This window comes from Apodemus sylvaticus, chromosome 12 (genome assembly GCF_947179515.1).
Source record: "Apodemus sylvaticus chromosome 12, mApoSyl1.1, whole genome shotgun sequence".
Taxonomy (NCBI): domain Eukaryota; kingdom Metazoa; phylum Chordata; class Mammalia; order Rodentia; family Muridae; genus Apodemus; species Apodemus sylvaticus.
In genome coordinates, this window is record NC_067483.1 from 94,847,856 (window position 1) to 94,873,825 (window position 25,970).

Sequence of the window (25,970 nt, forward strand, 5' to 3'; positions counted from 1 at the left end):
TGAAGCTCAGGACTCTCTCATCTTGGTCTCTGTCTTAGGGTTTGACTGCTGTGAGCAGACACCACGACTGAGGCAACTCTTGTAAGGACAACATTTAACTGGGGCCGACTTACAGGTTCAGAGGTTCAGTTCATTATCATCAAGGCAGGAACATGGCAGCATCAAGGCAGGCATGGTGCAGGAGGAAATGAGTTTTCTACATCTTCATTTGAAGGCTGCTAGTGGAAGACTGACTTCCAGGCCACTAGGATGAGGGTCTTAAGGCCCACACCCAGTGCCAAGCCTACTCCAACAAGGCCACACCTTCTAATAGTGCCACTCCCTGAGCCAAGCATACACCAACCAGTTGGCACAGTCTCCTAAGTGCTGTGGTTCCAGCCTCCCCCTTCCTGTGTGTACTTCATAGTTACAGATCTCATCAAGAAAAGACCTGCGCTTCCGAAGGAACGTGTTCATCATGGAGGATTGTATAATGCTTTCAGTGTTAATTTAGATTTTCAGTGATAACCTACTAAGACCAATGCTATCCAGTAAATGGTTTGCAGTAGTGCACACATGAACTGACATGAACATGGTGGTGTCCCTAAAACCGTGTGTACCTTTAAGCCTACAATGTGACTGTTAAATAGGGGAACTGAGAATGTAATATTCCTTTACATTTAAATAGGAAGATCTGACCAATGACTACTGTTCAGATTACATTACACACACACACACACACACACACACACAATTTTTTTGTCAAAAAAGACAAACTTATTTCTAAAGATCTGTATCTAAACACACTTTTTTGGAGTTTTCAGTCAAAACTCTTGGGGTTGGCGTTGTCCTTTTGTCCAGGAGTAATGCCGACTGACTGGACTGACTGCCTGTGAAATCCATACGAGCCGCTACCTGCTCTTCAGCTCCCTGCTTAGAGAGGGGACCATGGAAGCAGGAGAAGGAATGTGTGTGCTATATATGCAGCACCTCCGAGTCCTGAAGCACAGCCCCTTCCCTCTGTGTGGTACAAGACTGCTTGACTTGAAACTCTGCTACAAAGGGTTAGAGGGGGCAGTGCGCACCTCCTCCCCCCACAGAACCGTGCTGGCCTGATCGGCTGTTCCCGATCTGCCCACCCGGTGTCCGTGTCCTACAGGGAGAACTGAGCTTAGAGGTCACACCCAGCTCTTCTGCCTTGAGAGGACTGCGGCCTGTCTCAGCCTATCCGTCCTACTTCTTTCACCCTTAGTTATCTGTGAGCTTGCTCCAGAATCCTGACTAGAGCACAAATCCATGTGCCTCGTCCTCACAGCAACCGCAGTCTGCTTCAGGCACCGCCCACCGTGTGAGCTTTACTCACATCTGAAGGCCTGAAGGACATTACTACCCATTTATGACTTATTTGCTCTCTCTCTCTCTCTTTCTCTCGCTCTTTCTCTCTCTTTCTCTCTCTCTCTCTCTCTCTCTCTCTCTCTCTCTGTGTGTGTGTGTGTGTGTGTGTGTGTGCATGTGTGTGTGTGTGTGTATGAACTGACTGTGAAGTTTGCCTATTCTGTTAAGTTGGATGGCCAGCGAGCCCCAGAAGGCTTCCTCATTGTTGTGATTCCAAGCTTTCTTGGCTTTACAAACTCAGTCATCCCCCCAACTCCAGGTATTTTTTATGACTGTTATTAAAATCATTCCATCATTATCTTAAGTTCTGAGGCCAGAGAAAGGAGATAAACAACCCAGAAACACAACCCCAGCCTTTCCTCTACCAAAACTCATGATATTAAACTGTAGGAGGTAAAGGGAAGGTTGCCTGAGAACACAGGGCCCAGAATCAGATGTTCTGGGTTCAGTTGCTACCCCGGTGCATGCCAGCCTTGTGAGCCTGTGAGCTGTGGCGGTGTGATGGGGCGTAATGACACCTGGCCAGCCAGGGTGAGGTTCCCAGCAGTGAGCACTCTTTAGACACAGCAGTTCATGGCTACTGCTTCTGTAACTGATTCTTCCATGTACGTGTTCACTGTTGTCATTGTTGTGACTGTTGCTCTTAAATACTGTCCCTCTCAAGAGCTCCAGTTTCTGTTATTGCAGTAAGTAAATACCCTGGTATCTGATCCTAATTTCTTAAAAGGAGATAGGTGTGAGCAAAGGTGCGGACACTGCAGAAGAGGAAGCCTGTGAGTCTGCCAGGGTGTTTGTGCAGCGGTGCACACAGAGGCCGCCCTCTCCTCACCACACCGATACCCAGTAAGGCATCATCCTTGCTAGAGAGCCACATGCTTCCTACCCTTGTTCATGGGACACTTGGGTCCTTCGTTCTCTTGCTTTCAGCTGCTGCATCTTTGTCAGTAGCCACAGGCCTGGCGGCTGGAAGAACATGCTATAGAATCAGAGCACTGACCTTTGTATTCCAACTATTGCTTGCTTATGATATCTGTGACAAATGACTTCATTTCTCTGAGCCTGTGTCTTTGTTTGCAAAGCATCTACCTCTGAGAGTTTGGGGATTAAATGCTAACTGTCTCGCTGATGGGTGTTCCTGAGACCAAAGGCACTGCAGAGGGATTGGCATGGACTCTTCGTGCCAGCCCTCGGACAGGCTTGCTCCCCAGTTGACCGCTGCTGTGCTGCTCAGGTACCAAAGCACTTTCTTGTCTCCTCAGCAGCAAAAGCACCCAGAACTCCTGGCCACTAGAATGTGGTGTTCTGCTGGCCTCCAGATCTCAGTCCTCACTCACAGCCTTTGCTCATTGACTCACTCAGAGGAACGTGGCCACTTACGCCTTCCTCTACCCGTGTTCTTACAGTTCTGCTTCTTACAGGAAATCCACATCTTCTGTCGACTGTTGGTGCTGGCTCTGGTGCTTTCCTTGTTCCTTTCCTCTGTCCCGGTGTCCATCACCACTCTCCACCTCCTCTGTTTCCTCCCCCCTTCCTCCTCTTAGCCAGAATACTTCTTCACATCGTGCCCCTTCCACCCACCTGTGCATTTTAATCTCAGCCCCTCCCACCCCAGCTCAGGGGACCTTCTCAGAAGTCCCCAGTGACCCTCCAGAACCGGCCAAGTTACACTGCCCTATGCTCAACAGTCCACAGAAAGTTCTGAAAATTTACTTCTGGTAACTTCTTCAGTGGTCAAACTGCCTCTCAGGATTTTCGTCTCTTTGAAAACTTATCTTGAATCTCTTTACCCAAATCCTGTGAAGACAGAAAACAGAAAAATGTTGAGCAAAGAGGGCATAGAAGAGTCTTCAGCCAGTTTCCAGACCCACAGTGCAGTGACTGAGTCAGCAGATACAAGGGTGTAGGTTCAGCAAATGCCATAGAAAACAATCACATGTCTTTCAAAATTCTGTAGAATAGCTGAGCACTTAAAATAGGGTAGGCATTGGACTGCACTGCCCCACTTTCATCTTTATCACTGATGGTGACAAAGGTGTGACTCTTCATTTAAAAGAGGCTGCTGGGAAAGCAGAAAAACACAGCAGAGAAGAAGCCAGGCCAGCACCAGCTGGGAAGGAACCGAAGGCGTGGTGGCAGGAAGTGCGCAGTCATCGAGCAGTGATAGGGCGTCTTCCTCTTACCTCACTGTCCAGCTAAGGTGGAGAGCATCAGGAGCCAGGGAAGAATAAAGCTATGCCAACAGGACTCAGCCATTAACCTTAAATCAGTTACACACCACCACTGCACCAAGTTCGTGTAAAACGTAGCATGTTTGTAAAGAGGAAAAGACCAAAGGCTGTTTTTGCAGCCTGAGCATTGGAGCTGGGAGAGACAGCACAAAGGCCTGCTGCTTTAATCCTTTTAAGAAACGATTCACTGCCTGTGCATTTGATCTTTAAATACTTTGCTTTAAAACAATCCACAGCAGAAAAGAGATCTTGGCCAAGCCGTCTGGAGCCCTCATTGAAAGTTTGCTTCCAGCTGGTAGCTGGTTGGGTGAAGTGTCCCTTCTTGTGGCAGTGTGGGTTTTGGCCTGCCAGGGACCATCACCAGCCGTGACCTGGAGAAATTCTAAAGGAGATGCAGACAACCCCGCTGTGGGGACTGGTCCCTCACTCCTACCTGGCTGCCCCGACTCTGTAAAGAGCCTATAGCATAGAAAGATGCTGCTGACCTTGGAATACCAAAGGCTCTTACTTACGGTCACTAGTATTCTTAGTAGTGGTGAGTGTTTTCAACATCTTTAATTTCCACTTCCACATATGTGCTGCTACTGGAACACTAGATGTGTAGCTGCTAAGCACTCCCAGGGACAAATGTGCTGAGACTCTGTGTGGAAAGAGCTGGGCTTGGCGGCAGAACTAGAAGATTTGACTGTGTTGCCACTGTGACTTCACGGTTGTGGAACCTTTTTGACCTGCTACCATGATTGCTTAGCTGTAAAAGGAATGGATCCAAAGTACAACATAGATGGTCTGGGATTCATAACTGGATTTTTTTTTTAGTGCAGAGCTGCAGAATAGGCTATTCTTGTATTTTCAACTCTTTTTTAAATAACTCCAATAATCAAAAGTCATAATTTGCCATAATGATGCTATAATTAAGTTGTGGCAAATGATAGCATTTGTAGATTTTATAACCAGAATTGATTTGTAAAATGAACACAGTCCCAGCAGTTTATGTTAACATAATTAAATGGAAATGTAATTCTAACTCCGTTTGCTTATTAAATTGAAAATTACTGGGTTATGAGCACTCTTACATTCCTGTCAAAATTGGTGTAAGTCTAGAATTACATGAAATATCCATTAAAATAAAGCATATTTAAGGTTCTTTTGCTGGTGGGAACAAATTCCTTAAAGCATACGCACGTGCTTCTGGGGAGGAGCCAGCTCACACCTCTTCTTCTCTCCACAGCCACTGGTTTAGCCCTGGGGCTAGGACAGAGCACGGCCAGGTAAGGGACCACCTCCTTCAGTGTCTGTCTCCTTTGGGATAGTAAGTCAGCATAGAGAGAGCAGTTTATTTTAAAAAGAGTTAATTGTGCTGGGGCTTAATATTGACCTCAGCATGCGTCCAAGATTCCTCCCACTGCCACTGTCCTGAGTCACACAGGTAGTCACACCCACTGTGGAATGGCTCACGTGTAGGACTTTACTAGGAAATACTGGGTGTGATTGTGCATGCCTGTGTAATCTAGTGGTTGGCACATTAAGATGGAAGGATCAGGAGTTTAGCATCCTCATCCATGTAGTGGGCTAGCCTATGTGGCTAGCCTGGTTGGCAGGAAAAATTGCCTCGAAAATCCAAGTCAGCAAGTAAATTAAATCCATGTAAGATCAGGTAGCACAGGTTGTTACTGCACTGAGAAGCAGGCAATGATTTCTTCTAAGATGTGACCTGTTTCAGGTGTATGTTTTAACCTAGCTGTTTGATGTTCATGGCTGTGCAGTGAGCAGTTGGGCTGGCAGGAACTAGGTGTTCTGCCTTGTTCTTGAGTCTATTAATTCTCCTTAAAACATGCTAATATTATTTAGAGTTAGATCGTGATAAATCGTAAAACTTACAGTTTAGTGTGTGACTCCTTGAGAGGGCTTTTGCTCTTTTGAATGATAGAGTTATGTTTTAGTCATGTGATCCATAAGGAAACCACTGTCTGAAAGTTCACCTAGCTTCTAGAGAGAAAGGTACCAATCCCTTCTCACTGTTTTAGTCATAATCTTTTTGACTAATTTTTAGTTTAATATTTAGTAATTTTTAGTAATTTAAGCCCTTTTGCTTAAACTTCAGTATGCATTCCACATTTTTGTCTTGACTCAGTAAGTTATTAATTAGTAAATGTAGGTAATGATTTAATTTGTGGTATTTAGGGTCTATAAGTAGACTCAAACACTTAATTCATTAATGCTGACCAGTATTCGTAGAGGAAGTACAGAGCTAGCTTCTTCCAGAATTTTGGTCTTCTTCATCTGTAAGGTTATGACCTTGGGGTGTGTGTGTGTGTGTGTGTGTGTGAGAGAGAGAGAGAGAGAGAGAGAGAGAGAGAGAGAGAGAGAGAGAGAGAGAGAGAGACAGAGACAGAGACAGAGACAGAGATTCTATTTCAAACATCAAACTGTTGACTCACTAAGCTCTGACAACGACACTGTAGTTCCCCCTGAGCAGGGCTTGTCTTGACAGGCAGGCCTTTTCTCTACTAGCCTATCACAGTTCTCTTGAGCATAACAGAAGTAGACATTATTCCTGAGGCCACAGAAGTACAAGAGCATTGAATTCCAAAGGACACACACACTAAGAGGACAGTTTGTTCACAGTATGAGTGCTGTGGAAGGACAGCGTCACCTGACTGGGTCCATCACCTAGCTGACTTGGTTTTGCCCCTCAGTGTGCCTCTGCGAGTGACGGCTGAGGCATGGGCCGCACAGCTCTGGGCGTCAAAATAATTTTCAGCAGTTACTTGAAGAGAGGCAGTGGAACCTGCGCAGCGAGGGCCGACCGGGTAGCTTGGTAGCAATAGGCACATGCATAGCACTGACATTGTGAAGCGTGATCGTTCCTGGATCCAACAGAGACCTCACTGTAGCACAGTAAACAGAAATCTAAGGCTCTTCACTGTTGAATGAATGACTTGCCATGCACTGCCCTTTATTCTTATTCCAGTGTAGCAGCATAGAGTCATGACAGTAGTGACGTAATTCCCCTCAAATCCTCACTCCACTCCTTCCTTCAGCTTCACGCTCTGTTCCTCGTGCACTGTCTTATGTGCGTTTGTGTGCTGTCTGGCATGCTTATGCTTCTGCCATGCTTAGATGCGTGCGCTCACACCCACATACATGTCAATGCTTCTGCATGTGTGTGTGTATATTTCTGGTGTGCACAAGGGTTTAGGTTCTGAGGCTTTTCTTCTGTGAACATCTAACAACTTGACATTTGAGTCACTGATCAGTTTAGATGTTACTCCATTCTCTCTCTAATATTGAAGACACTGAAAGGCCAAGACTGCAGAGGCTTGAAATGGCTTTTCAGATATTGAGGGGTTCCTGGCAGAGCTGTGTTAGCCGAGGTGTGTTTGACCCGACATACTTTGTCTGTAGCAACAGTACAAGAGGACTGTGCCTCTTCCTTTTCATGAGACTTAATAGTCTTGTGGAAACATGAAGAGCTCAGAAATCCCTTCTTCCCCTTTGGTATACATGGAAGCCATGCGCTACAAGTAACCCTCTTGTCCTTCTGGTTGGCTCCATCAGCCCTAAGCTCCTGAGCATCAGTTTTGCATGTTGACGTGGCACTGTCTTCATACAGCCATTGTGAAATGGACACCTGCACAGGGCTAGGTACGGAGTTATAGCTCCATTTGACTTAAGTCCCCCAGTCTGAAGGCCTGAAGGTAAGCTCTGGTCTTAGCCAGGATGACACGAGTCCTAACCCCTGAGGGACCTTCTGTGTGACACTGAGGAGCCCCACCATGCAGCCGCAGCTGCTCTCACCGTGAGCTTGCAGCCTATGCCTTTTCTCAGACACAGCACGCACTCATCCAAGCCTTCTCAGTGTTCTCAAACATTGAGCTCCATGCATTAACGTGCTCATGGCTTAGGCATTTAAATCTGTTTTATCTGAACTTCATTCAAAATTTATTGTTGACTTTGATTTGTGATTTTATTGGTAAACTTGAGATAACTTCATGATGGAGTCTATGTGTATTAATTGCATTATTGCAGTCTTTGTCTTTTTCACACCATACCCATCAAAACCATGAATTTTAGGCTAACACATTCTGATATGGATCTACTCAGAAGTAGAGCCAAGTTCAGAGTCAGCATCATCTCCTTTCTGCTGGACTCAAAACCTCCCAGATCAGGTTGGTACAGCCTGCCGTCAGGGTTGCAATTTCAAATCTCAGTTGTCATAGACTTTTCTTCATGAACTTTTAAAGTTTTTGAACTATTTTAATGCCATCCCCAGGAAAATAGTTCCAGTGACTTTAATCTTAAAATGAGAAAAGCCATGAATCTTAAGATAATGGAGGGGATTTTGTCATCTCACCTTATGTTGGTTTATATATAGACTTGAAGGTACTGGACTTAGAAATGACAAAGCAATTAATTTTTTTGTAGTTTCAGAACCAATTTAATGTTCATGGTATAAAGTGTTTCTAAATTGAAACGCTTTTAGATTAATGGACTTAAGATAAATGGTCACTATTTTCTATAAGTAGCAATAATGAGCTATGGTTTTAGCTGCATATCATATACCAGATCTCATACCCTACTTCATTCTCATTCATTCATTCATTCATTCATTCATTCAATAAATATCTACTGAGCACTGAAAATGTTCCAGAACAATCTAAGCCCTAGAGATGCAGATAAATTGAAACACTGAAGTAAAAAGCCACTGTGGACAAAGGCACGGTCCGTCTTCCAAAGGAAAGCTCAGTATGGCTGGGATCTGAGGAAGTAAGGAGATTAGACCAGGGATAGGAGGGAGCACAACAAGTTACGCGTGTAGAGAGGTAATCAAATTATGAAGGGCCATGATAGCCTGACACAAGACTTTGAATTTTATTTTACGTGTAATAAAACAAGATTCATTTAGGAAAGCTCATGTTGACTACAGCTCAGAATGGCCTGGATTAGAGCAAGGCCTCAGACAGGGAGAGCATCTAGGAGGCTGTGAAGTGAGAACACCGTGCCCTGGGCTGGGATGGTGATGATCTGGATAGAACTAAGTAGATCCTTCAGAAGAACTTAAGGAGCTAAGGCATGCTTGGATACTAGGGATGGAACGAAACTCTGGGCTATCAGACAGTGGCCAGATTAGCAGTCAGTTCTCTGTGATGGTGTGGAACTGTTGAGAATAGTTCCCCTTCATCAGAAGTTCCTGACTCTGTCTGTACAAACTGACAGCTGAGTTCTTAACTGTGACCACTTTCACACCTGCAGAGCTCAGGCTCCATTCTCTCCATAGGTCAGTGTCCCAGGTTCCTGTCTTACAGGTGGAGACTAGACCTTAGAAAAGTGAAGGACAGGCTCTGTCTGTCTGAGGGTGCAGGCTCTGTCTGAGGGTGCAGACTCTGTCTGTCTGAGGGTACAATCTCTGTCTGTCTCAGGGTGCAGGCTCTGTCTGTCTGAGGGTGCAGACTCTGTCTGTCTGAGGGTACAGTCTCTGTCTGTCTGAGGGTGCAGGCTCTGTCTGTCTGAGGTGCAGACTCTGTCTGTCTGAGGGTACAATCTCTGTCTGTCTGAGGGTGCAGTCTCTGTCTGTCTGAGGGTACAGTCTCTGTCTGAGGTTGCAGGCTCTGTCTGTCTGAGGGTGCAGGCTCTGTCTGTCTCAGGGTACAGTCTCTGTCTGTCTGAGGGTACAGTCTCTGTCTGTCTGAGGGTGCAGTCTCTGTCTCAGGGTACAGTCTCTGTCTGTCTGAGGGTGTAGGCTCTGTCTGTCTCAGGGTACAGTCTCTGTCTGTCTGAGGGTGCAGTCTCTGTCTGTCTGAGGGTACAGTCTCTGTCTGTCTGAGGGTGCAGTCTCTGTCTGTCTCAGGGTACAGTCTCTGTCTGGCTCAGGGTGCAGGCTCTGTCTGTCTGAGGGCACAGTCTCTGTCTGTCTGAGGGTGCAGTCTCTGTCTGTCTGAGGGTACAGTCTCTGTCTGTCTGAGGGTACAATCTCTGTCTGTCTGAGGGTACAGTCTCTGTCTGTCTGAGGGTGCAGTCTCTGTCTGTCTGAGGTGCAGACTCTGTCTGTCTCAGGGTACAGTCTCTGTCTGTCTGAGGGTACAGTCTCTGTCTGTCTGAGGGTGCAGTCTCTGTCTCAGGGTACAGTCTCTGTCTGTCTGAGGGTGTAGGCTCTGTCTGTCTCAGGGTACAGTCTCTGTCTGTCTGAGGGTGCAGTCTCTGTCTCTCTGAGGGTACAGTCTCTGTCTGTCTGAGGGTGCAGTCTCTGTCTGTCTGAGGGTACAATCTCTGTCTGTCTGAGGGTACAGTCTCTGTCTGTCTGAGGGTGCAGTCTCTGTCTGTCTGAGGGTGCAGGCTCTGTCTGTCTCAGGGTACAGTCTCTGTCTTTCTCAGGGTACAGTCTCTGTCTGTCTGAGGGTACAGTCTCTGTCTGTCTGAGGGTACAGTCTCTGTCTGTCTGAGGGTGCAGGCTCTGTCTGTCTCAGGGTGCAGGCTCTGTCTGTCTCAGGGTACAGTCTCTGTCTGTCTCAGGGTACAGTCTCTGTCTGTCTCAGGGTACAGTCTCTGTCTGAGGGTACAGTCTCTGTCTGTCTCAGGGTACAGTCTCTGGCTGTCTCAGGGTGCAGGCTCTGTCTGTCTCAGGGTACAGTCTCTGTCTGTCTGAGGGTGCAGTCTCTGTCTGTCTGAGGGTACAGTCTCTGTCTGAGGGTACAGTCTTTGTCTCAGGGTACAATCTTTGTCTATCTGAGGGTACAGTCTTTGTCTGTCTGAGGGTGCAGGCTCTGTCTGTCTGAGGGTGCAGACTCTGTCTGAGGGTACAATCTCTGTCTGTCTGGGGGTGCAGGCTCTGTCTGTTTGAGGGTGCAGACTCTGTCTATCTGAGAGTACAGTCTTTGTCTGTCTGAGGGTACAGTCTCTATCTGTCTGAGGGTACAGTCTGTCTCAGGGTACAGTCTTTGTCTATCTGAGGGTACAGTCTTTGTCTGTCTGAGGGTGCAGGCTCTGTCTGTCTGAGGGTGCAGACTCTGTCTGTCTGAGGGTACAATCTCTGTCTGTCTCAGGGTGCAGTCTCTGTCTGAGGGTGCAGTCTCTGTCTGTCTGAGGGTGCAGTCTCTGTCTCAGGGTACAGTCGCTGTCTGTCTGAGGGTACAATCTCTGTCTGTCTGAGGGTGCAGTCTCTGTCTGAGGGGACAGTCTCTGTCTGTCTGAGGGTGCAGGCTCTGTCTGTCTGAGGGTACAATCTCTGTCTGTCTGAGGGTACAGTCTCTATCTGTCTGAGGGTGCAGTCTCTGTCTGTCTGAGGGTACAGTCTGTCTGTCTGAGGGTACAGTCTGTCTGTCTGAGGGTACAGTCTCTGTCTGTCTGAGGTTGCAGGCTCTGTCTGTCTGAGGGTGCAGGCTCTGTCTGTCTGAGGGTGCAGGTTCTGTCTGTCTGAGGGTACAGTTTGTATTTGATGACCCTGTCACTGAAACAGATGACTGGAGAGTGTGCTGGAGCACAGATCTGTCACATGTCAGTCCTGTAAACCCTCCTCTGCTCAGGCTGATTTCTGGTATGCCGTGCATCTTCATAGTCATTATGGATAAAAGTAAATTAAGCTTTGAGTGACATAGTGAGAGTACTGGCTGAATGTTCCCACATCTATTTTATTTCCAGTTAATTAGAGTAAAGCAGACATGAAGGGACATGGATGTCTAGACATTTGGAGGATGTGCATATACACACACATATACATACGTACATGAATGCATACATACAAGTTAGTAGGTTTTAGAGACCGCTTTTGGTGTATTTTCTGCTATGTCAGGCTTAGGTACATAAGAAACAGTATCCTCTTTCATATCAGCCTTAGAACAATGACAGCCACGCCTAACAATGAAAGCCTTAGACACTGGTGGGTGTCAGTACTGTGGCTATAGAAGTAGGAGACACACCTAACTAAGCTCCATGCTCCAAGACATCAGTCACTGCAGCTGGTAAGGCTTCCATCCCTCCCTGGCATCGTTAGCAAACAGAGTGGCCAGGATGTTACGTGCCTGGGCATGCCAGTGCCCCTTCAATTACAAACTGTTTTCCTCATCGCAAAATAGTATAACGGAACTGTTTTTGTTTTCACACTTTGTCTTGACACTGTCTAGCATCAGCTTCTGAGAGATAACCGAGCGGAGAGAGGACACAAGAAAAACTGCTCCGGGAAAACAGCCAGCAGGTAAGGGTCCAGGATGCGCTCCATCCTACGGGCTCGGCGCCATTCTGGAAAACCTGGAAACCTTATAAATCATGTCGTGTTTATCAGAACCTACGTCAGGGTTCCCAGGGATGAATAAAATAAAAGATGCTATTTTGATTAAATTGTTTTAAAGTTGGTGAAATGTAAGGAAATACGGGTCCCCCCCCAAAAAAAATACATTTAGGTTATTTTTTATCTTAAGTTACCTAATAAGCCCGTGGGCACCCGTCCTCTTTCCTATTTCTGCTCTGTGGCACTATTTCCCTTGCACTCTCTGGGAGAGACAGGGTTGTTAATGCTGGGAGGTTGCGTGTCTGCAGACACGCACTTCTGTCATCTCGCTCTGCTCTCCTGGAACTGAGTCCACGCCCCACCCCTATCCCCACCCCTGCCACCATCTTCCTGTTTGTAGTAATTGCATTCCTTGCATCCATCATTTACGAACTGGAGAACCCTAAGTTCTCTATGTTTAAGACCCCCCCTCTTCCCTCCCTCTCTCCCTTTGTCTTTCTCTCTCTCTCACACATGCATGTATGACATGTCTGTTACAAGTACACAATTGTCTTATCTGCACACCTATACAACAAGCATGAATGCAAACGTAAACTGACTTCTCAGAGCACTGGGGGGCAATCATCTCAATATCGTAACCCAGGTCTTCTACACCTGTCACTTGTGTCTCGACATTTCTTCATGAGCATCATCTCATAATTATTCTTTGTCTTGATTAGGGACTGTGCTGGGTCTTCTGATCACTACTGTGAAAGTGCGGGGCTATTGGAAAAGTGAACATAAATACGAGGAGAGATTGAAGCTTACATTTTGTTCTCAATCTTTGTTAAATGCAACGTGAAAATCCTTCACCTTACAATTCATACATCATATTCTGCATTCCTCTCCTGGAGCCCATTTTCTTTTGTAGTATTTTAATATTATCTTGACTTTTCTTAACCCTTTTGGATGAGTGACTGCACTTGCCTTTTTCAACTTAGTGAAAAACATAAAGGTTAGAGAACAGAACTGTAATGTATTGAGTGAGCCATTGCATTGCGGGGCCATTTACTCCCAGCGTATCCCAAGCAAGCACAGAAGCACAAACTCACAGTGTGAGTCAAGGCTGAGGCACTCAAACCTCGACTGCTGCACACTCTTACAGTGTGTGGGGCATTGTTCACAGATGCTCTGGACACACAGCCAAGTGCTGTGAAGTTGCAGTTTGGGCCCGGGCACCTTGGGGAAATGTTAGGAATCTTTGTAGAGAGCTTTGCTCACATATTTACCAGTGCTATCAAGGGCATTCGGTGTGAGGCCTCTGCCTCCCTGCTCCAGGCTCCTGCGGCTCCCTTCCTCCCTCTGGCTCCTATTCTGTGCTCTTTACCTTGCTAAGGGTGACAGTAGTGTCCTCTCCCAGCTTGAGAAGGCGCTGTGCCTAGCAAACACCTGACAAATCCATATCCTAACAGATCCCGTCGCTCGCTGTCTGCCTTTGAGAGGGCCCCACACAGTAGTGCAGGGTGGCCTCAAACTCAGTGTTCCCTCTACCTCGGCATCTTTAACCTTGGAACGTGAGTCATGGAGCACCACCCTGGCGTCAGTCATTTCTGTAAGGAGATTTGTACTCTGTTCTGTGAGTTGTCCTGTGTCCCTACTCTTCGAAGTGCTGGACTTGTGGGTTTCTTAGCTTCCCTCAGTGCTTCAGGTATCCCTGTTGTTCTTACAGCAGCAGTGCTCATCATAATGTGTCATCCTGTCATATCCCAGTGGCCACTAATAAAATGACAACAGGCCGCATTAGTACCTACTGTAAATTAAATTATAGATTCACTGATCGTCAATATCGTTGATGGTGTTCCTCTAATGTGCCTGTCAGTTTGTTGCTTTCTGTTGTTTCTCTGTGCGCCCTACCACACCGCAGATGAGGCCCAGTGGTGGGTGAGGAAGCATTCCTCACAGCGGCCTCTCAGGCGCTCGTGACGAGTGCCCTACAGTGGTTGTAGCTCACCTTCCTCCAGTGTTCCTGCATTTTGCTTCTCTCTCCTTGATTCTTCTCATTCACGGTGACATAGGACCTGGGTTTTCCTTTGCAGCAGAAGGGTTACTTTGTCCTGGAGAAGCTAAGCTCCTGGGTGTGGTCTCCAGCTGCTCTCCTGCACTGGCGTCTTAGGTTCCATTCATTCTTCTACTGGCTTGATGTTCTCTGTCCATTTAATGAAGATCAGAGTTTTTGTGCCACTTGATTATTTTTACATATCTCAAAGTCTTTCAAAATATAAATAAAAACTCAGGAAAATGAAACTTTCAAAACAGTTGAAAAAAAGCACATTTAAATGTTACTTTTAGAACTTCTTATCACTTTCAGATTTTAATCATTAGCAGACGTGATGTTTGTTGATTCAGGTGTCTGTTGAAGTGAAAACAAAACTAAACCCTTGAGCATTGCGCCAAGGCTTTCGTGTTGATGTTTTGAGATAGGATCTCAGCAAGTGGCTGGATCTCTTTGGAACTTGGAGCCATCTTGTTTCAGCCTCCAAAGTTTCAGCGCTCAGCCTGTTTCAGAGCACGTAACCCCGGCCTGTTGACCAGTGAGGCAGAGCATGTTCATACTGCAGTAGGAAGCATAGACAAGAAGACATAGAAGAAGCAGCGTTCATTTTGAGCTGATTCCCCAGGCTCAGGAAAGATATCTGAGACAAATGGAGCCCCTGCCATCCCACACCTGAGGCACAGCTGAGGGATCCTAAGGGGCAGCCACCCCAGCTTACATACCTCAAGGACATGGTTCAGCCGGGTCAAAGTCTCGAGACATACCCTGTTTCCAGAGGATCGTCCAGCAAGTCTTTCCTCATCTAAGGAATTTCTGTTCCCAGTCCCTTCTGCAGTAATCTGCACAAGAGAGGGGCCTGTATCAGTGACAGCCAGTGGAGAAACGCCTACTATGTTACCATCCTACATCTTAGCACTTCTGTGGCGGGTTTGCTTCTTTAAAAATTACCTGTCTTCCCACTTCATCCCTTATTTAAAGTTCCAGTTAAGTATGTCCCCTATTCTGTAAAAACTTGTGTGTAGCATCAGAGAAAACCTCCAGTCTCACTCTCCCAGATTGAAAGCCACGTTCACAGGCATGCAGGGAGGCCTGAGCTCTGCCAGGTGCCATCCTGGGAAGGGTGCCTTCATGGCTTTACACCGACGCCTGGTGTCTTCTGCAGTGAGGGCCATATATCCGCCTGAGAGCTTGCGCCGACCCAGCTCAGTTAGTCCCACTGTATCTAGATGTTTCCCTTGGTTCCTGGAGAAGCGGTTTTTTTCCCCCTCTTTCTTAGAAAGTTTGGGTTTTGGCATGCACCTCTAAGAAGCACCTAGAAAAAAATATTTAATACATTAACTATTATTTGAAATCAAGTAAAAATTTTTTATTGCTGATAATATTTAATCTTTTAATCTCCATAATGTCTTTTCACTTTATTCCTAACAGTACATGTTCATTTAGTTTTCAGACCATGATTTGATAACCTTATATATTATGTTCTCTGATTTCTTACATGATCTATTCATAATAAAATGGAGAGAGTGATTCTTTGCTATCCCCTTACCCAGTTACTAAATTAAAATGAAAATATTAAAGAGAGGAGACAGTAGATCTCATTTGAGACACAGTGGACCATGTCATCCCCACCCATGTCCTATAGTTGCTTGTATCTGCCGCCCTCATCAGAGTAAGAAGGGGCTCCTGTCTGCCGCACTCCTGCCACGCCATGACACCTGTCACCCTGTGGCCGCAGATGGAACAGAATTACAGCTGCTCTTTATTCGATCTTCTAAAGCTCCAGAGATGTTTGGGGTGCCACATGCTCAGTCTCCCCAGACTGTGTGAGTCTTTGGGAAGGAACCTAATTTGCAACAGATACAAAACTATTTGTCATTTTCCAGCTTTGCCAAAAATAAATGAAAGTATTAATGACTACAGCTCTAAGCAGCTGTTAATAAATGGGAGAGGGCTGCTAGTGAGAGTCTATGTGAGGACGTGGAACCAACCATGTACAAGGGGTGTGCATGCGTGTGTGTGTGTGTGTGTGTGTGTGTGTGTGTGTGTGCATGCGCTGCATGCTTGTGTGTGCGCGTGTAACATTGCCTTTCATAGAAACATCCACAAACATTCCATATATCAGCAAAGCCAAATGGCACTCTCCCTATGTCCAAGGAGACATAGCCATCCTCTTAGAATATTAACATTTTAAACAGACCTGTCCTTGTCACACTGGAGTTGTGACTATTTAATGCTGTATTTTTAAAACAAGTTATGCTAGTTGGTTAGTTGACATTTTATATGTCCAGAGAGTGACTTGGGACCACCTTTAAATGCTGACTTTAAAATGTTATCGTCCTGTATAACCTTTCTTCCCAAATTGAAAACTAGGGAAGATTGTATTTGTTGTAAACAGGTTTGTTCAGCCCTTTGGAGAGACAACTCTCTCAAAGTGATTTCCATTCATTCTTATGTGTGCATGGCCAAACTAATAGAAAATAGTCACATGTTCACTTTAATTAGAATGTATGCATTCCATATTTGTTTAATTGGAATACATTTAATTATATATGTGTCCTAATTAAAAAGAGCATTTGAATAACTTCAAGGGCTAGAGATAGTTAGAGCAGAATAATTGGGAGCTTCCCACATACGAGACATAAAATGGCTTTTAAGGGGTTTAATTTTCCCATTCTACACTCTACGACCAAATGACTGTATTTTATAAAACCACACTGTGCACAAATTGCCCGTGCTCGTGGCTCCGTCCTTTGGCATCCTGAAATTCTAACCTTCCTTGCCAAGATTTTAAATGAATGACTGGAGAGGGTTATTTTAAGTTATGATTATACCAAATAAATTAGCCAATTTGAATGTTGAACTGTTGCGTGTTGGTTGGATCTGAGGGACCCACAGAGAACGAGCAAGCTTACCAACAGAACTGTGTTTTGTGTCCTTGTGTAGTAAATAAAACTCTAAAAATGCACTTCTGCTCAGTGGGGCTCTGATCACGTACTAACTTCTTTCTCCCACAGATGAACTAGATGTTTTCAGATGCCTAGACATGTGCACAGGCTCTGTCCCCAAGGATGGCTTTTGGATGTGGCTGTGGTCACTAATGATGGAAAATTGTTAGCGTGTGTGAGCTGTTTCTGTGACCCTTAACTGAAAGAAATTTATGGTGTGAAGTCCATCTCCTTAAGGACAGGTGTCTGTTTCACAGTTGGCACTCTCCAAATTGGCCCAGTGATTAAGTGGCCACCGGCACAGATGTAACCTTTAGCTCCCGGAGATAGGTCCCCTAGGAAATGATTAAGGTGAACCTGCAGAGCCGCATCACGGGGCTGTGCCACTCCTGCAGCTGAGTTGTCACTTCATTACAGCATGTGGGGACGCCGATGCAGCGTGCTCCTGGGCCAGGACACTGCCCCACACGGGCGCCAGCCCTGATTCTCTAATGGAGAGTCGCTGGGAAGGTGGCTGCTTGATAGCTTGTGTCTTTCCTACTTCAGAATAAACTGAAGTCAGCATGGAAGCCTTTGTCAGCAACTGTCTGGAGAGGTCAAGCGTGTGGACACGTTCACTACAGTACTCCCACCTACTGAACTCATCTGCCACGCTGAAAATCCCCGCCATTTGCAATACTGTCTTACATATGTGTGTGGAATCTAAATCAGATCAACTGGATCACAATAGAACAGCAATTAGCCATCAGTATAAATTTTAATGCCCATGTATCTGTAATTAAAATATTTTACTTAATAATATATAAAAATTCAAATATTAAGCACTTAATTATCACTTTAACCATTTTTCAATTATTAGATTAATACAAAATAAATTTAAAAGTAATATGAAACTTGTTTACATAGTTGTTGGTTTGCTCTTTAATCAAAGTTTTTTTATATCCAGTACTATCTTTTTTTCCGTCTACCTTTTCTCCTTGGGAACAAACACTTTTGTCATTCCATATTGATTTCCTTTGTGCATCAGGCTACAGATGGGAATTTACCTTTGTTTATTTCATATATTTCTGCTCAATTCCGACTCATGCCCAATTATATTACAGTAAATTAACATAATTCAACAGATGTTGATATTTAAATGTTTTCTGGCATTCAAATCTTGGGCAGCTGTATTAGAGCCTGGGGAAAAGGCAAACATTTAGAGTTAGATGCTGAACATATGCTTAAATTACTAATTAGAAAGATGGAAGGAAAACTATTCATTCTCCTTCCTAAGGACAATGAACCTCAGATAAAGATTTTTGTAATTTTTTTACAGCAGGTTCTAGTATCACACTCTCCTGCACTGGAAGACACAGAGCTATTAGCTGGATTTAAACTTAGTCCTTAAGAATTATGAATGGTCTGGTTCACTGAGCCCAGGAGGGACTGTAGTGACTCCATATTAGCAAACTTATAAGATACAGTGGTGCTTGTGGGGAAAGCAATTTCAGTGTGTTACTGTGAAAAAGGTTTGTGTAGAGAAATGCTAAGAAAAGCTGGAGCTCATGTCTGCCAGGTGGCTAGCTCTGGCTCTTAGCTAGGTGTTGGTGTGGGAGGGGGGCCAGGCAGGCAGGAGGCGACCAGGGAAGTACAAGCACCCACCACGAGAGAACATGTACAACAGCTTTTGCCCTCAGAAACATGTAAATGAAAGCTTCACTGAAATCCCCTGCCCTCCAGTCAGAATGGCTGTCAGGAAGAAGACAGGTGGCAGCAAATGCTGGTGGAGAGGAGCCGCTAGTACATTGTCGCATGTGCCTTAAAAGTCACAGTGATTCCTTAGCAAGTGTACATGCGCGTGCACGTGTGTCTTCTCACCAGCTGCAGATCCTGTCTGCTAGGCAGCAAGTGAGTGAAGATGCCGGCTCACTTCTACGACGCGGGCTTTCTTTTCATAGGCACAGGCTCCCTTTATAAACCCAGGGTTTCCTAGGCATTTCCATACATGCGTATTCCCCTGTTGCCTCTTGCTGGCTGCTCTGCTCCTTCCAGATGACCTTGCTCCTACTTTGCTGTTTTTTTAAATATAGCTTCCACATATGGGACTAGATTGTGCTATTTGCACTTTGAGTGCTCCTGCTCTATGGGGCGTTCCTAGTTCTGTTGTCCTGTATTTCTGTCCTTTTACTCTGTACTACAGCCCCGCTTCTCTCACTCCTCTGGTGGATAGAGAGGCTGCTGCTATTGTCTAGCTTTTGTGGATAACACTGCAGTGTGTGTGTGTGTGTGTGTGTGTGTACATATATACATATCTCCTGGGGTGTCATGACTTGGGTTCCTTTGTGTATGTGCCCAGGAGTAGTATCTATGTTTAGTTTTTTGACGAATTTATGCTAATCTCTATTTCCACCCAGCTAGGGTCCTCTCCTCCATCCTCACCAGCCTCTGCTGCCATGGGTTTCTTCCTGACAACCATTCTGACAGGAGTAAGCTGAGGGTTCAGTGAAGGTTCCATTTACATGTTTCTGCTGGCTGAAGATGGTGACCGCGTCGTCATGTGGTGGTTATTTGTACTTGCAAGGTTTTCCAGTCCACTTACTGATCAGATTATTTGGCAGCTTCTGACCAAGTCATAGTAACACCATCATGTTGACTTAACAGTAAAGTAACTCCTTAGCACCTGTGATTATACATCCCAGTCACACATTACTCTGCTGATTTTATTCTTTAATGCCTTTAATTTCCTTACACTTAACGAATTCTCCTTCCATACATACCCTGTTTTCTTAAATTTGTTGTTCTTGAAGACATCAGATTGGACCCAAAACTGACAAGGTCTTGGAAAGGGCTCGGTTATTCTTGTGTCTTGCCTTTTGGCATGAACCCAGTAAGTAAAGTCCGAATACACAAAAGGAATCAAGATGGGGGTCATTGAATAGCCCCACACACCTGGGAGGAGCCTGCCTTGTTTTCCCACTGCCCCCATTAGGTGAGCTCCTCTGCCCTCTCTGCCCTTGTAACTGGCATTTAGACCTAGTAAGCCAGGCTTCAGGTTCCTGTTGTGGCATTCTGTTTGACAAAAGGACATGTGTGTGATGTCATCCACTCAGCTCTGTATGCGATGCATTGACGGTGCTGGCGCTGCCACTCGTCCATGAGAAGTGGCAAATGGGGACAGTTCTCTTGGTTTGTTTTGGTTTGCCCATCCGGATTACTTCTTTGAAGAATTCTTCTTCTCTGACCTCTTGAATACTGTGTGGTATAGAAGAGGCAGGCTTGATTCTGGCCTTTCTCTCAGTTTGCAGAGCAGAGTTTGTTTTTTTAGAGACATCAGCATGTGTCTGTCCATCAGATACTGTCCTAATGGTTGCTGAGTTGGCCGGCTTGAGGCAGTGATTCCACTGCCTCCAGAGTGTTCCTTTACCACAAGCTTTGCAGTTTCCACATGGAAACCATTTAGATTGCCAGGGCATAATTTTGTGATGGGGTCTTTTCTGGAAACCAATTAGGATTTCTCTTTTCTTCACTTTTCATTTGTTCCTAGTAGAAAGCGTAGTTCATACTGATAGTTCTAGCTCAGATTCAGAACATCATTCTGTGGGCTTTCCTTTGTCAGTTTTAGTATGTCTGGTTTTGAACAGCATTAAAGATATTCCATCTCAAGGACTTGGAAGTATTCTTTTATCTGACATACCAACCAGCAGTCTCAAAACCACGCCACCACTGTGCCTGCCAGCCTTATGAGATTTGCTTTCTTATCCTATCCATTTTCCAGAGAAGGAAAGCTGGGTGCTAGAGTGTTGAGCATTGCCTAAGACAACAGAGAGGCAAGAATCGAACTTGGCTCCTTGGCTCTCTGGGCTCACAATCCTAAACACTGGACAGACTGGGGAAGATGGATAAGTGAATGCAGAAATGACCAAATGTTTCCTCCCTTGAGAAAGAAGCCCTCCTTTTTTGTTAATCTTTGCTAGGGTCTTCTTGTATAGCGCAGACTGAGACCCTGTATCCTCAGCCCTCTGAGTGCTAGGAGTGCAGGCACGTGCCATCACGTCTGACTTCTCATAGGACCTGAAAGACTGAGGTTGATGGTGTATTTGAATTGTCCTTGCTGTAAACCTAGCCCTGAGCAGCAGACCTTCCGGTTATCTCCCCCCCCCCCCTCCCAGTTACCTATGAAGAAAAGGGAAAAGGGTTGAACAGTTTTCCTAAGCCAGTGGTGGGTAATTTATCAGATCGTGTTTCTAATCCCTGTGAAGTCAGTTATCTTGAGCTGGGGACGCAGCTCTATTGTAGCACGTGCTTATGATGTGCAAGGCCTTGGGTTCAGTTCCCCCCACGGTGTGTGTGGTGGGGGTAGGGGGTATGGGAGACGGTCCCTGGCAGTTAACCTGCCTGCTTCCTAACACCTTACATCTTGTTTTTATGGAAACCTGCTTAGTCTTCTACATTAACATCTCAACGACCATTGCCATCTGTGTCCTAAACATGTAAGCATTCCAAAATTACAACTCTTTGGATAGCTGATCATCTACCATGTAATATCTGAGATTAGAAAAAATGCAGCTCTGTATGTCTGCCAGAAGTAGTAGAGACAGGAGTAAAGAAAAAAGGTTTGTATTTGAAAATGTTTCTTGCAGCAAGTGTTTTGCTTCATAAGCATTGGAAATAAGGCTTTTAAATACAGTGAGAAACTGACCTGGATTAGAGAATTAGAAAGGAAATGGATTCAAATATTTCAGTGTCAAAACAAGTCCCGGGAGTAAACTGACGTGCTCTAGTGCATTGAGTTTGAAGACTAAAAGTGTTCTGTCCACAGACCTCCACTCAGATGCAGGAGTATTCAGAAATGGCAGCACTGTATAGGGTGCAAGTGTATTCTAAGCGCTGCTGAAGTGAACGCACAGCATTATACCCCATAGCCTAAGACACTCGCCAAAGAAACCTAATATGTTTCTGTTTCTGTCAGGAAGGACTTACAGTTAGTGAAATTAGAATCAATAAAAGTATAAATGGCTTATAAGAGAAAACTTTTGTAAGCTCTGGACATGCCTAGTTAAATTTCATTCAATTACTATTTTATAAGCATATAATATTAGCAAGGATGCACTTGATGAGGGAAATATTTTTCAGTAAATCAGTTGTGGTCCCCACTGCCTTCATGGCCTATAGTTTGCAGAACGTTAACCCGTGCCTTGATAACTGTCGCTTAAAGTAGAAGACACTTCTCTAAAGAATGAGCAATCTCTGCAGCAGGAACCCAGGTCAGTTGGTTCCAGTAGACTCTCACTAGTAAGCACTTTAGTCAAGATTCAGCCAAGTTTGTTTTCAGGAGGTAGTATGAAGAGACAAAAGCAACGATCTGGTTATGTTCTCACAAGTTTCCAACATTCTATTGCTTATTCAAACAGTGTCAGTATGAGGATAAAAGGCTGCCCTGTTGGCCTTTGCTTTTTTACTTATTTGGCAAGTGCACTTTCGACAGCAGCAACATGACTGTCACTCCTCTGAGTGGCCACAGTCACTGGACAGGGCATAAAACCAAAGCAGTGCTCAGTCTGAAGCCAGGGTATCACAACCCAGTCATGCAGGGAAGTTACAGAGGAGACTTTGGAGAAGGCAGCCTGTCTCACTCTGCATTTTGGCTAGCATCTAATACATGTTGAAGATTTGTTAATTATTAAATGCATTCCAGTGAATTGAAATAATAGTTGGAGAAATACTTCTTTACAATTCCTGTTTCATTGCAGTGTTGAGGGTGCATGAGGGTTTGATTTCACTGATGGCAGCTGCTTAGGTTCTGAGAGTTAGGCATGGCCGTCAGCCTGGAGCGGTTTCCCACAGTCAGCTGACAGATCCTTCCGATCTGAAAACAACTGCCGTTGCTGCTAAGTAGTGACAGACATCCACACTGATGGAGATATAGAGGGAAAGAATCTGGAGGGACGTGGGCTCAGAACACTTCAGAGAAGAGGAAAATGGCTGTCATGTCCCTGAGTGAACTGTGAGCCAGAAAAAAGCCAACTCTCCGAGGGATAGGGATTTGGGGAGTAAATAAACTGTTTCTGCTCTAAGGTTAACACTAACACATGACCTTGGTAGCTAGCAGAGGTTCTGTAGGACCCAGACAGGTATGGAGCATGTTCTGCATGGTAGTCCCTGTAGGTGCAGGTGGCTGCCCCCTGCCAGATGTGAGTGTGTTCACCAGCAGTGTGTTCACCTCTCAGACCCTCCAGTACTCCCTCCCAGAGTTGCTCAGCATAAGAGTCAACAAAAGTAAGAATGCTCTCACGTGAGGCATGACACCTCTGCGGTCCACATGAGCTATGACACCATGCAGATACCTCCGGTTGTCACAGGTATTCATCGCCAAGCCAGGCTCTTCATAATGTACAGAATACACCACACCAGAAAGTATGACATGTCAATGGTATGGAAAGAGAAAACCCATGATAATGAGCTCACCTAAGAATGCCAGTAGATTTCAGACCCAATGACTTGTAAGCTTTTAAGTCTGATATAAAAATGGGTGCTTTGTCCTAATGTGCTATTATATGGGTAAAGCAAACAGAACCAACTGCTAAAGAAGAAAGTCTTTTCTGTTTACCAGGAAACAACAACAACAACAGTATAATTGTTATTTTAAATGACTTCTTTCCTTATGACATATTGATACGGTGCATGTGTGATAGGTGACTGCTTCACATGCTCGTGCATCTGTTTAGGAGCTGCTCCTGGGGCCGCCTCCATGTGGCTGTGTGGCCGCAGGCTTTATTTTCCCTTGTGCGTGTGAACCTGGATAAATTATGTTTCCTGTTCTGGAGGCTTCTTACCTGCAAAGTGGACACAGTAGCATGTTAAAAGCAATGAGTGTCACTGTGTAGATGATCTGTGCCACATGTTATACACAGGAATGTCTAAAATCTTCCGCCAAACTATTTAAAGTCCATACTGGTCGACACAATTTCTGAATGTACAGAAACAAAGCCAAAGAGAAGTGACGTGGCATACGGAAGATTGTTGAGCATCCTCCACCAGCACTGACGAGCACGGTGGCTGGGGTCTTCTGCACACATATAGCAGGTAGTCTGAAATAGGAGCCAGACAGGGACCGGCCAGTGGACCATGGTGACTGAGGTCATCCCAGCCTCTATAACAGGAAGTTTAAAAGCCTTTGACACAGATTCACTCTCTTCCCAGACAGACCACACTTATCAATACCATTGGGTTTTTTTTGGTTGGTTGGTTGGTTGGTTGGTTGGTTGGTTGGTTGGTTGTTGGTTGGTTGGTTGGTTGGTTTTTCATGTAAGTATCATATGTCTTCTTAGGGGTTTGTTGCAAAAAAACATCCAGTAATAAAAAGAAGAAAAATCCCCATGAAATGCCAGCACACAAAAACAGTCACCTGCACATGTGTGGGTTTTCTCGTTTGTGTGTATTAGTTTCGGGTCTGTTGAAGAGAAGTTAAACAGGTGTTGCTCTCAAAAGTGAATAAAGCAGTCCCTGTTGGACTACAGTATATGTTGATATTTGGAGGGCATTTTGTCCAAACTTTATATTTTATTTTTCATTATAATCATACCATAAAAGGACCTGTATGTATGAGATATTGAAAAACTTATGTAGAAGTCGTTTCTTGAGCCCGTCTTCCTGTAGCTCAGCCTGACCTGGAAGTGACCCTGTGGCTGGCCTTTGACTTTCTGCAGTCCTCCTGCCTCAGCCTCTGGAGTGCCGAGCAGGTGTGAGCCCCCATGCACAGCTAAGTGTGCTGTAGATGGCCAGTGTCAGTCCCTGCTCCCCGTATTCAGGAAAGGCCGGATGTGCCCTGGGGTGAGTAGGCGCTGTTGCATGGACATCTCACACTTGGTTCCGAAGGGAAGGTGCTTGGCCATGGTGAGCACAGTAAGCTGGCTCCCACAGATCAGACAGGCCTGTCAGTAGCAGCTGAGAGGAGCTGTGTGCTGGCAGGGAGAGCGCGTGTCCAGGGCAGAGCTCTGGACAATGAATGCACTGGGAGAAGCTGCCACAGGCATCTTAGAAAGAACCCCTGTGGCAGCTCCTGGGTTTGGTCCCAAACATGAACACCTGGGAAGATGCTGGCAGTAGCCTGTTTCTGAGGGAACTAAGATGTGGGAAGAGTCTCAGTGAGGTGATAACGCCAAGGACAGCTGAGGCCAATCACTGTGGCCAGGTGCCCACTTCAGGACACCAACCTAAAACGCAACACATTCAAGGAGGCTTGGTGTGGGGCGAGGCAGAATGTGAAGCCAAGTGATAACGTTTGAGAGACAGAGCATCAGAGCCGAGACTAACAATTCCAAATGGAGACTTGCTCTTCGTGTCCTGGGAGAACTGACACAGAAGAGGCTCAGTAGATCAAGGGCTTGCACACCATCATGAGGACAAGAACTTGGACTCCTCGGCACTCACATATAAACCAGGTCTATAATCCTAGCTCTTGGGAGGTGGAGACAGGACATTGATCCCTAAAGCAAGCTGCCTCGCCAGACTGAATTGGCAGATCGAGTGAGCCTGACTTGGGGGAGAGCATTTGAGGGGGACACCAACCTCTGAACTGTACATGCACGTGTGTGCACACATACACAGCCGTGCAAGTACACATGAGGATGGAGGCGTGCCTTAAAAGAAAACACTGGAAAAGAAGGATTTGAGTCCTTGTCCTATTAAAATATTGCTTAAAAGTCCCTCATACTGTGTGCATGGGAGCCAGAAGGAGCAGGGCTAATCTGTGGAGACATGCTGACAGTGGAGGGGGAGGGGCCATGGGGTCTAGAGAGGGATGGTCACATGGGCTGTGGGTCACAGTGCTGTCTGTCCCTCTGCCACCCGGGCGCTCCTCTGGTGACACCACAGACCCTGCTCACTTCCGTGCAGCTGATGCCCTGTCCAGGCATATATTGTCCCAGCTGACAGTGAGCGTTCTTGCCAAATGCTAGGGCTGTGGTCACATCTGCTTGTCTTCTCTCTGTAACTTGTCCCCAGCCTTGGGAACACATTGTATCCAGGGGGCAGCTTTTACAAGGCCTGATGCTCTGAAAAGCCTCTCTTTGTAAATGCATGCATTGAAAAGACAAGTTTCTGTTGTCTTGCTTGTAGTATTATTGTGTTTGACATGGCCTGCCTCGTGCTGTCAGCCCCTGTCAAGGCCACACTCTCCTCTCCGGCAA

The 25,970-nt window shown here is 45.6% G+C and overlaps 1 protein-coding gene across 6 annotated transcripts in view; it reads left to right on the forward strand.

The window, feature by feature from the left end:
- Gpatch2 (G-patch domain containing 2) overlaps window positions 1-25,970 on the forward strand; it is a 174,974-nt gene that overhangs the window by 106,347 nt on the left and 42,657 nt on the right. For 5 of the 6 annotated variants that reach the window (XR_007980596.1, XR_007980595.1, XM_052201321.1 and 2 more), the window contains 2 exons: window positions 4,831-4,870; window positions 11,720-11,790. Coding sequence is in view for 3 of the 6 variants with exons in the window: in XM_052201321.1 (XP_052057281.1) it covers window positions 4,831-4,870; window positions 11,720-11,790 (111 nt within the window). In the remaining 3 variants the exon portion in view is untranslated. The remainder of the gene's footprint in view (window positions 1-4,830; window positions 4,871-11,719; window positions 11,791-25,970) is intronic. The other variant, XR_007980597.1, reaches the window with a different exon arrangement.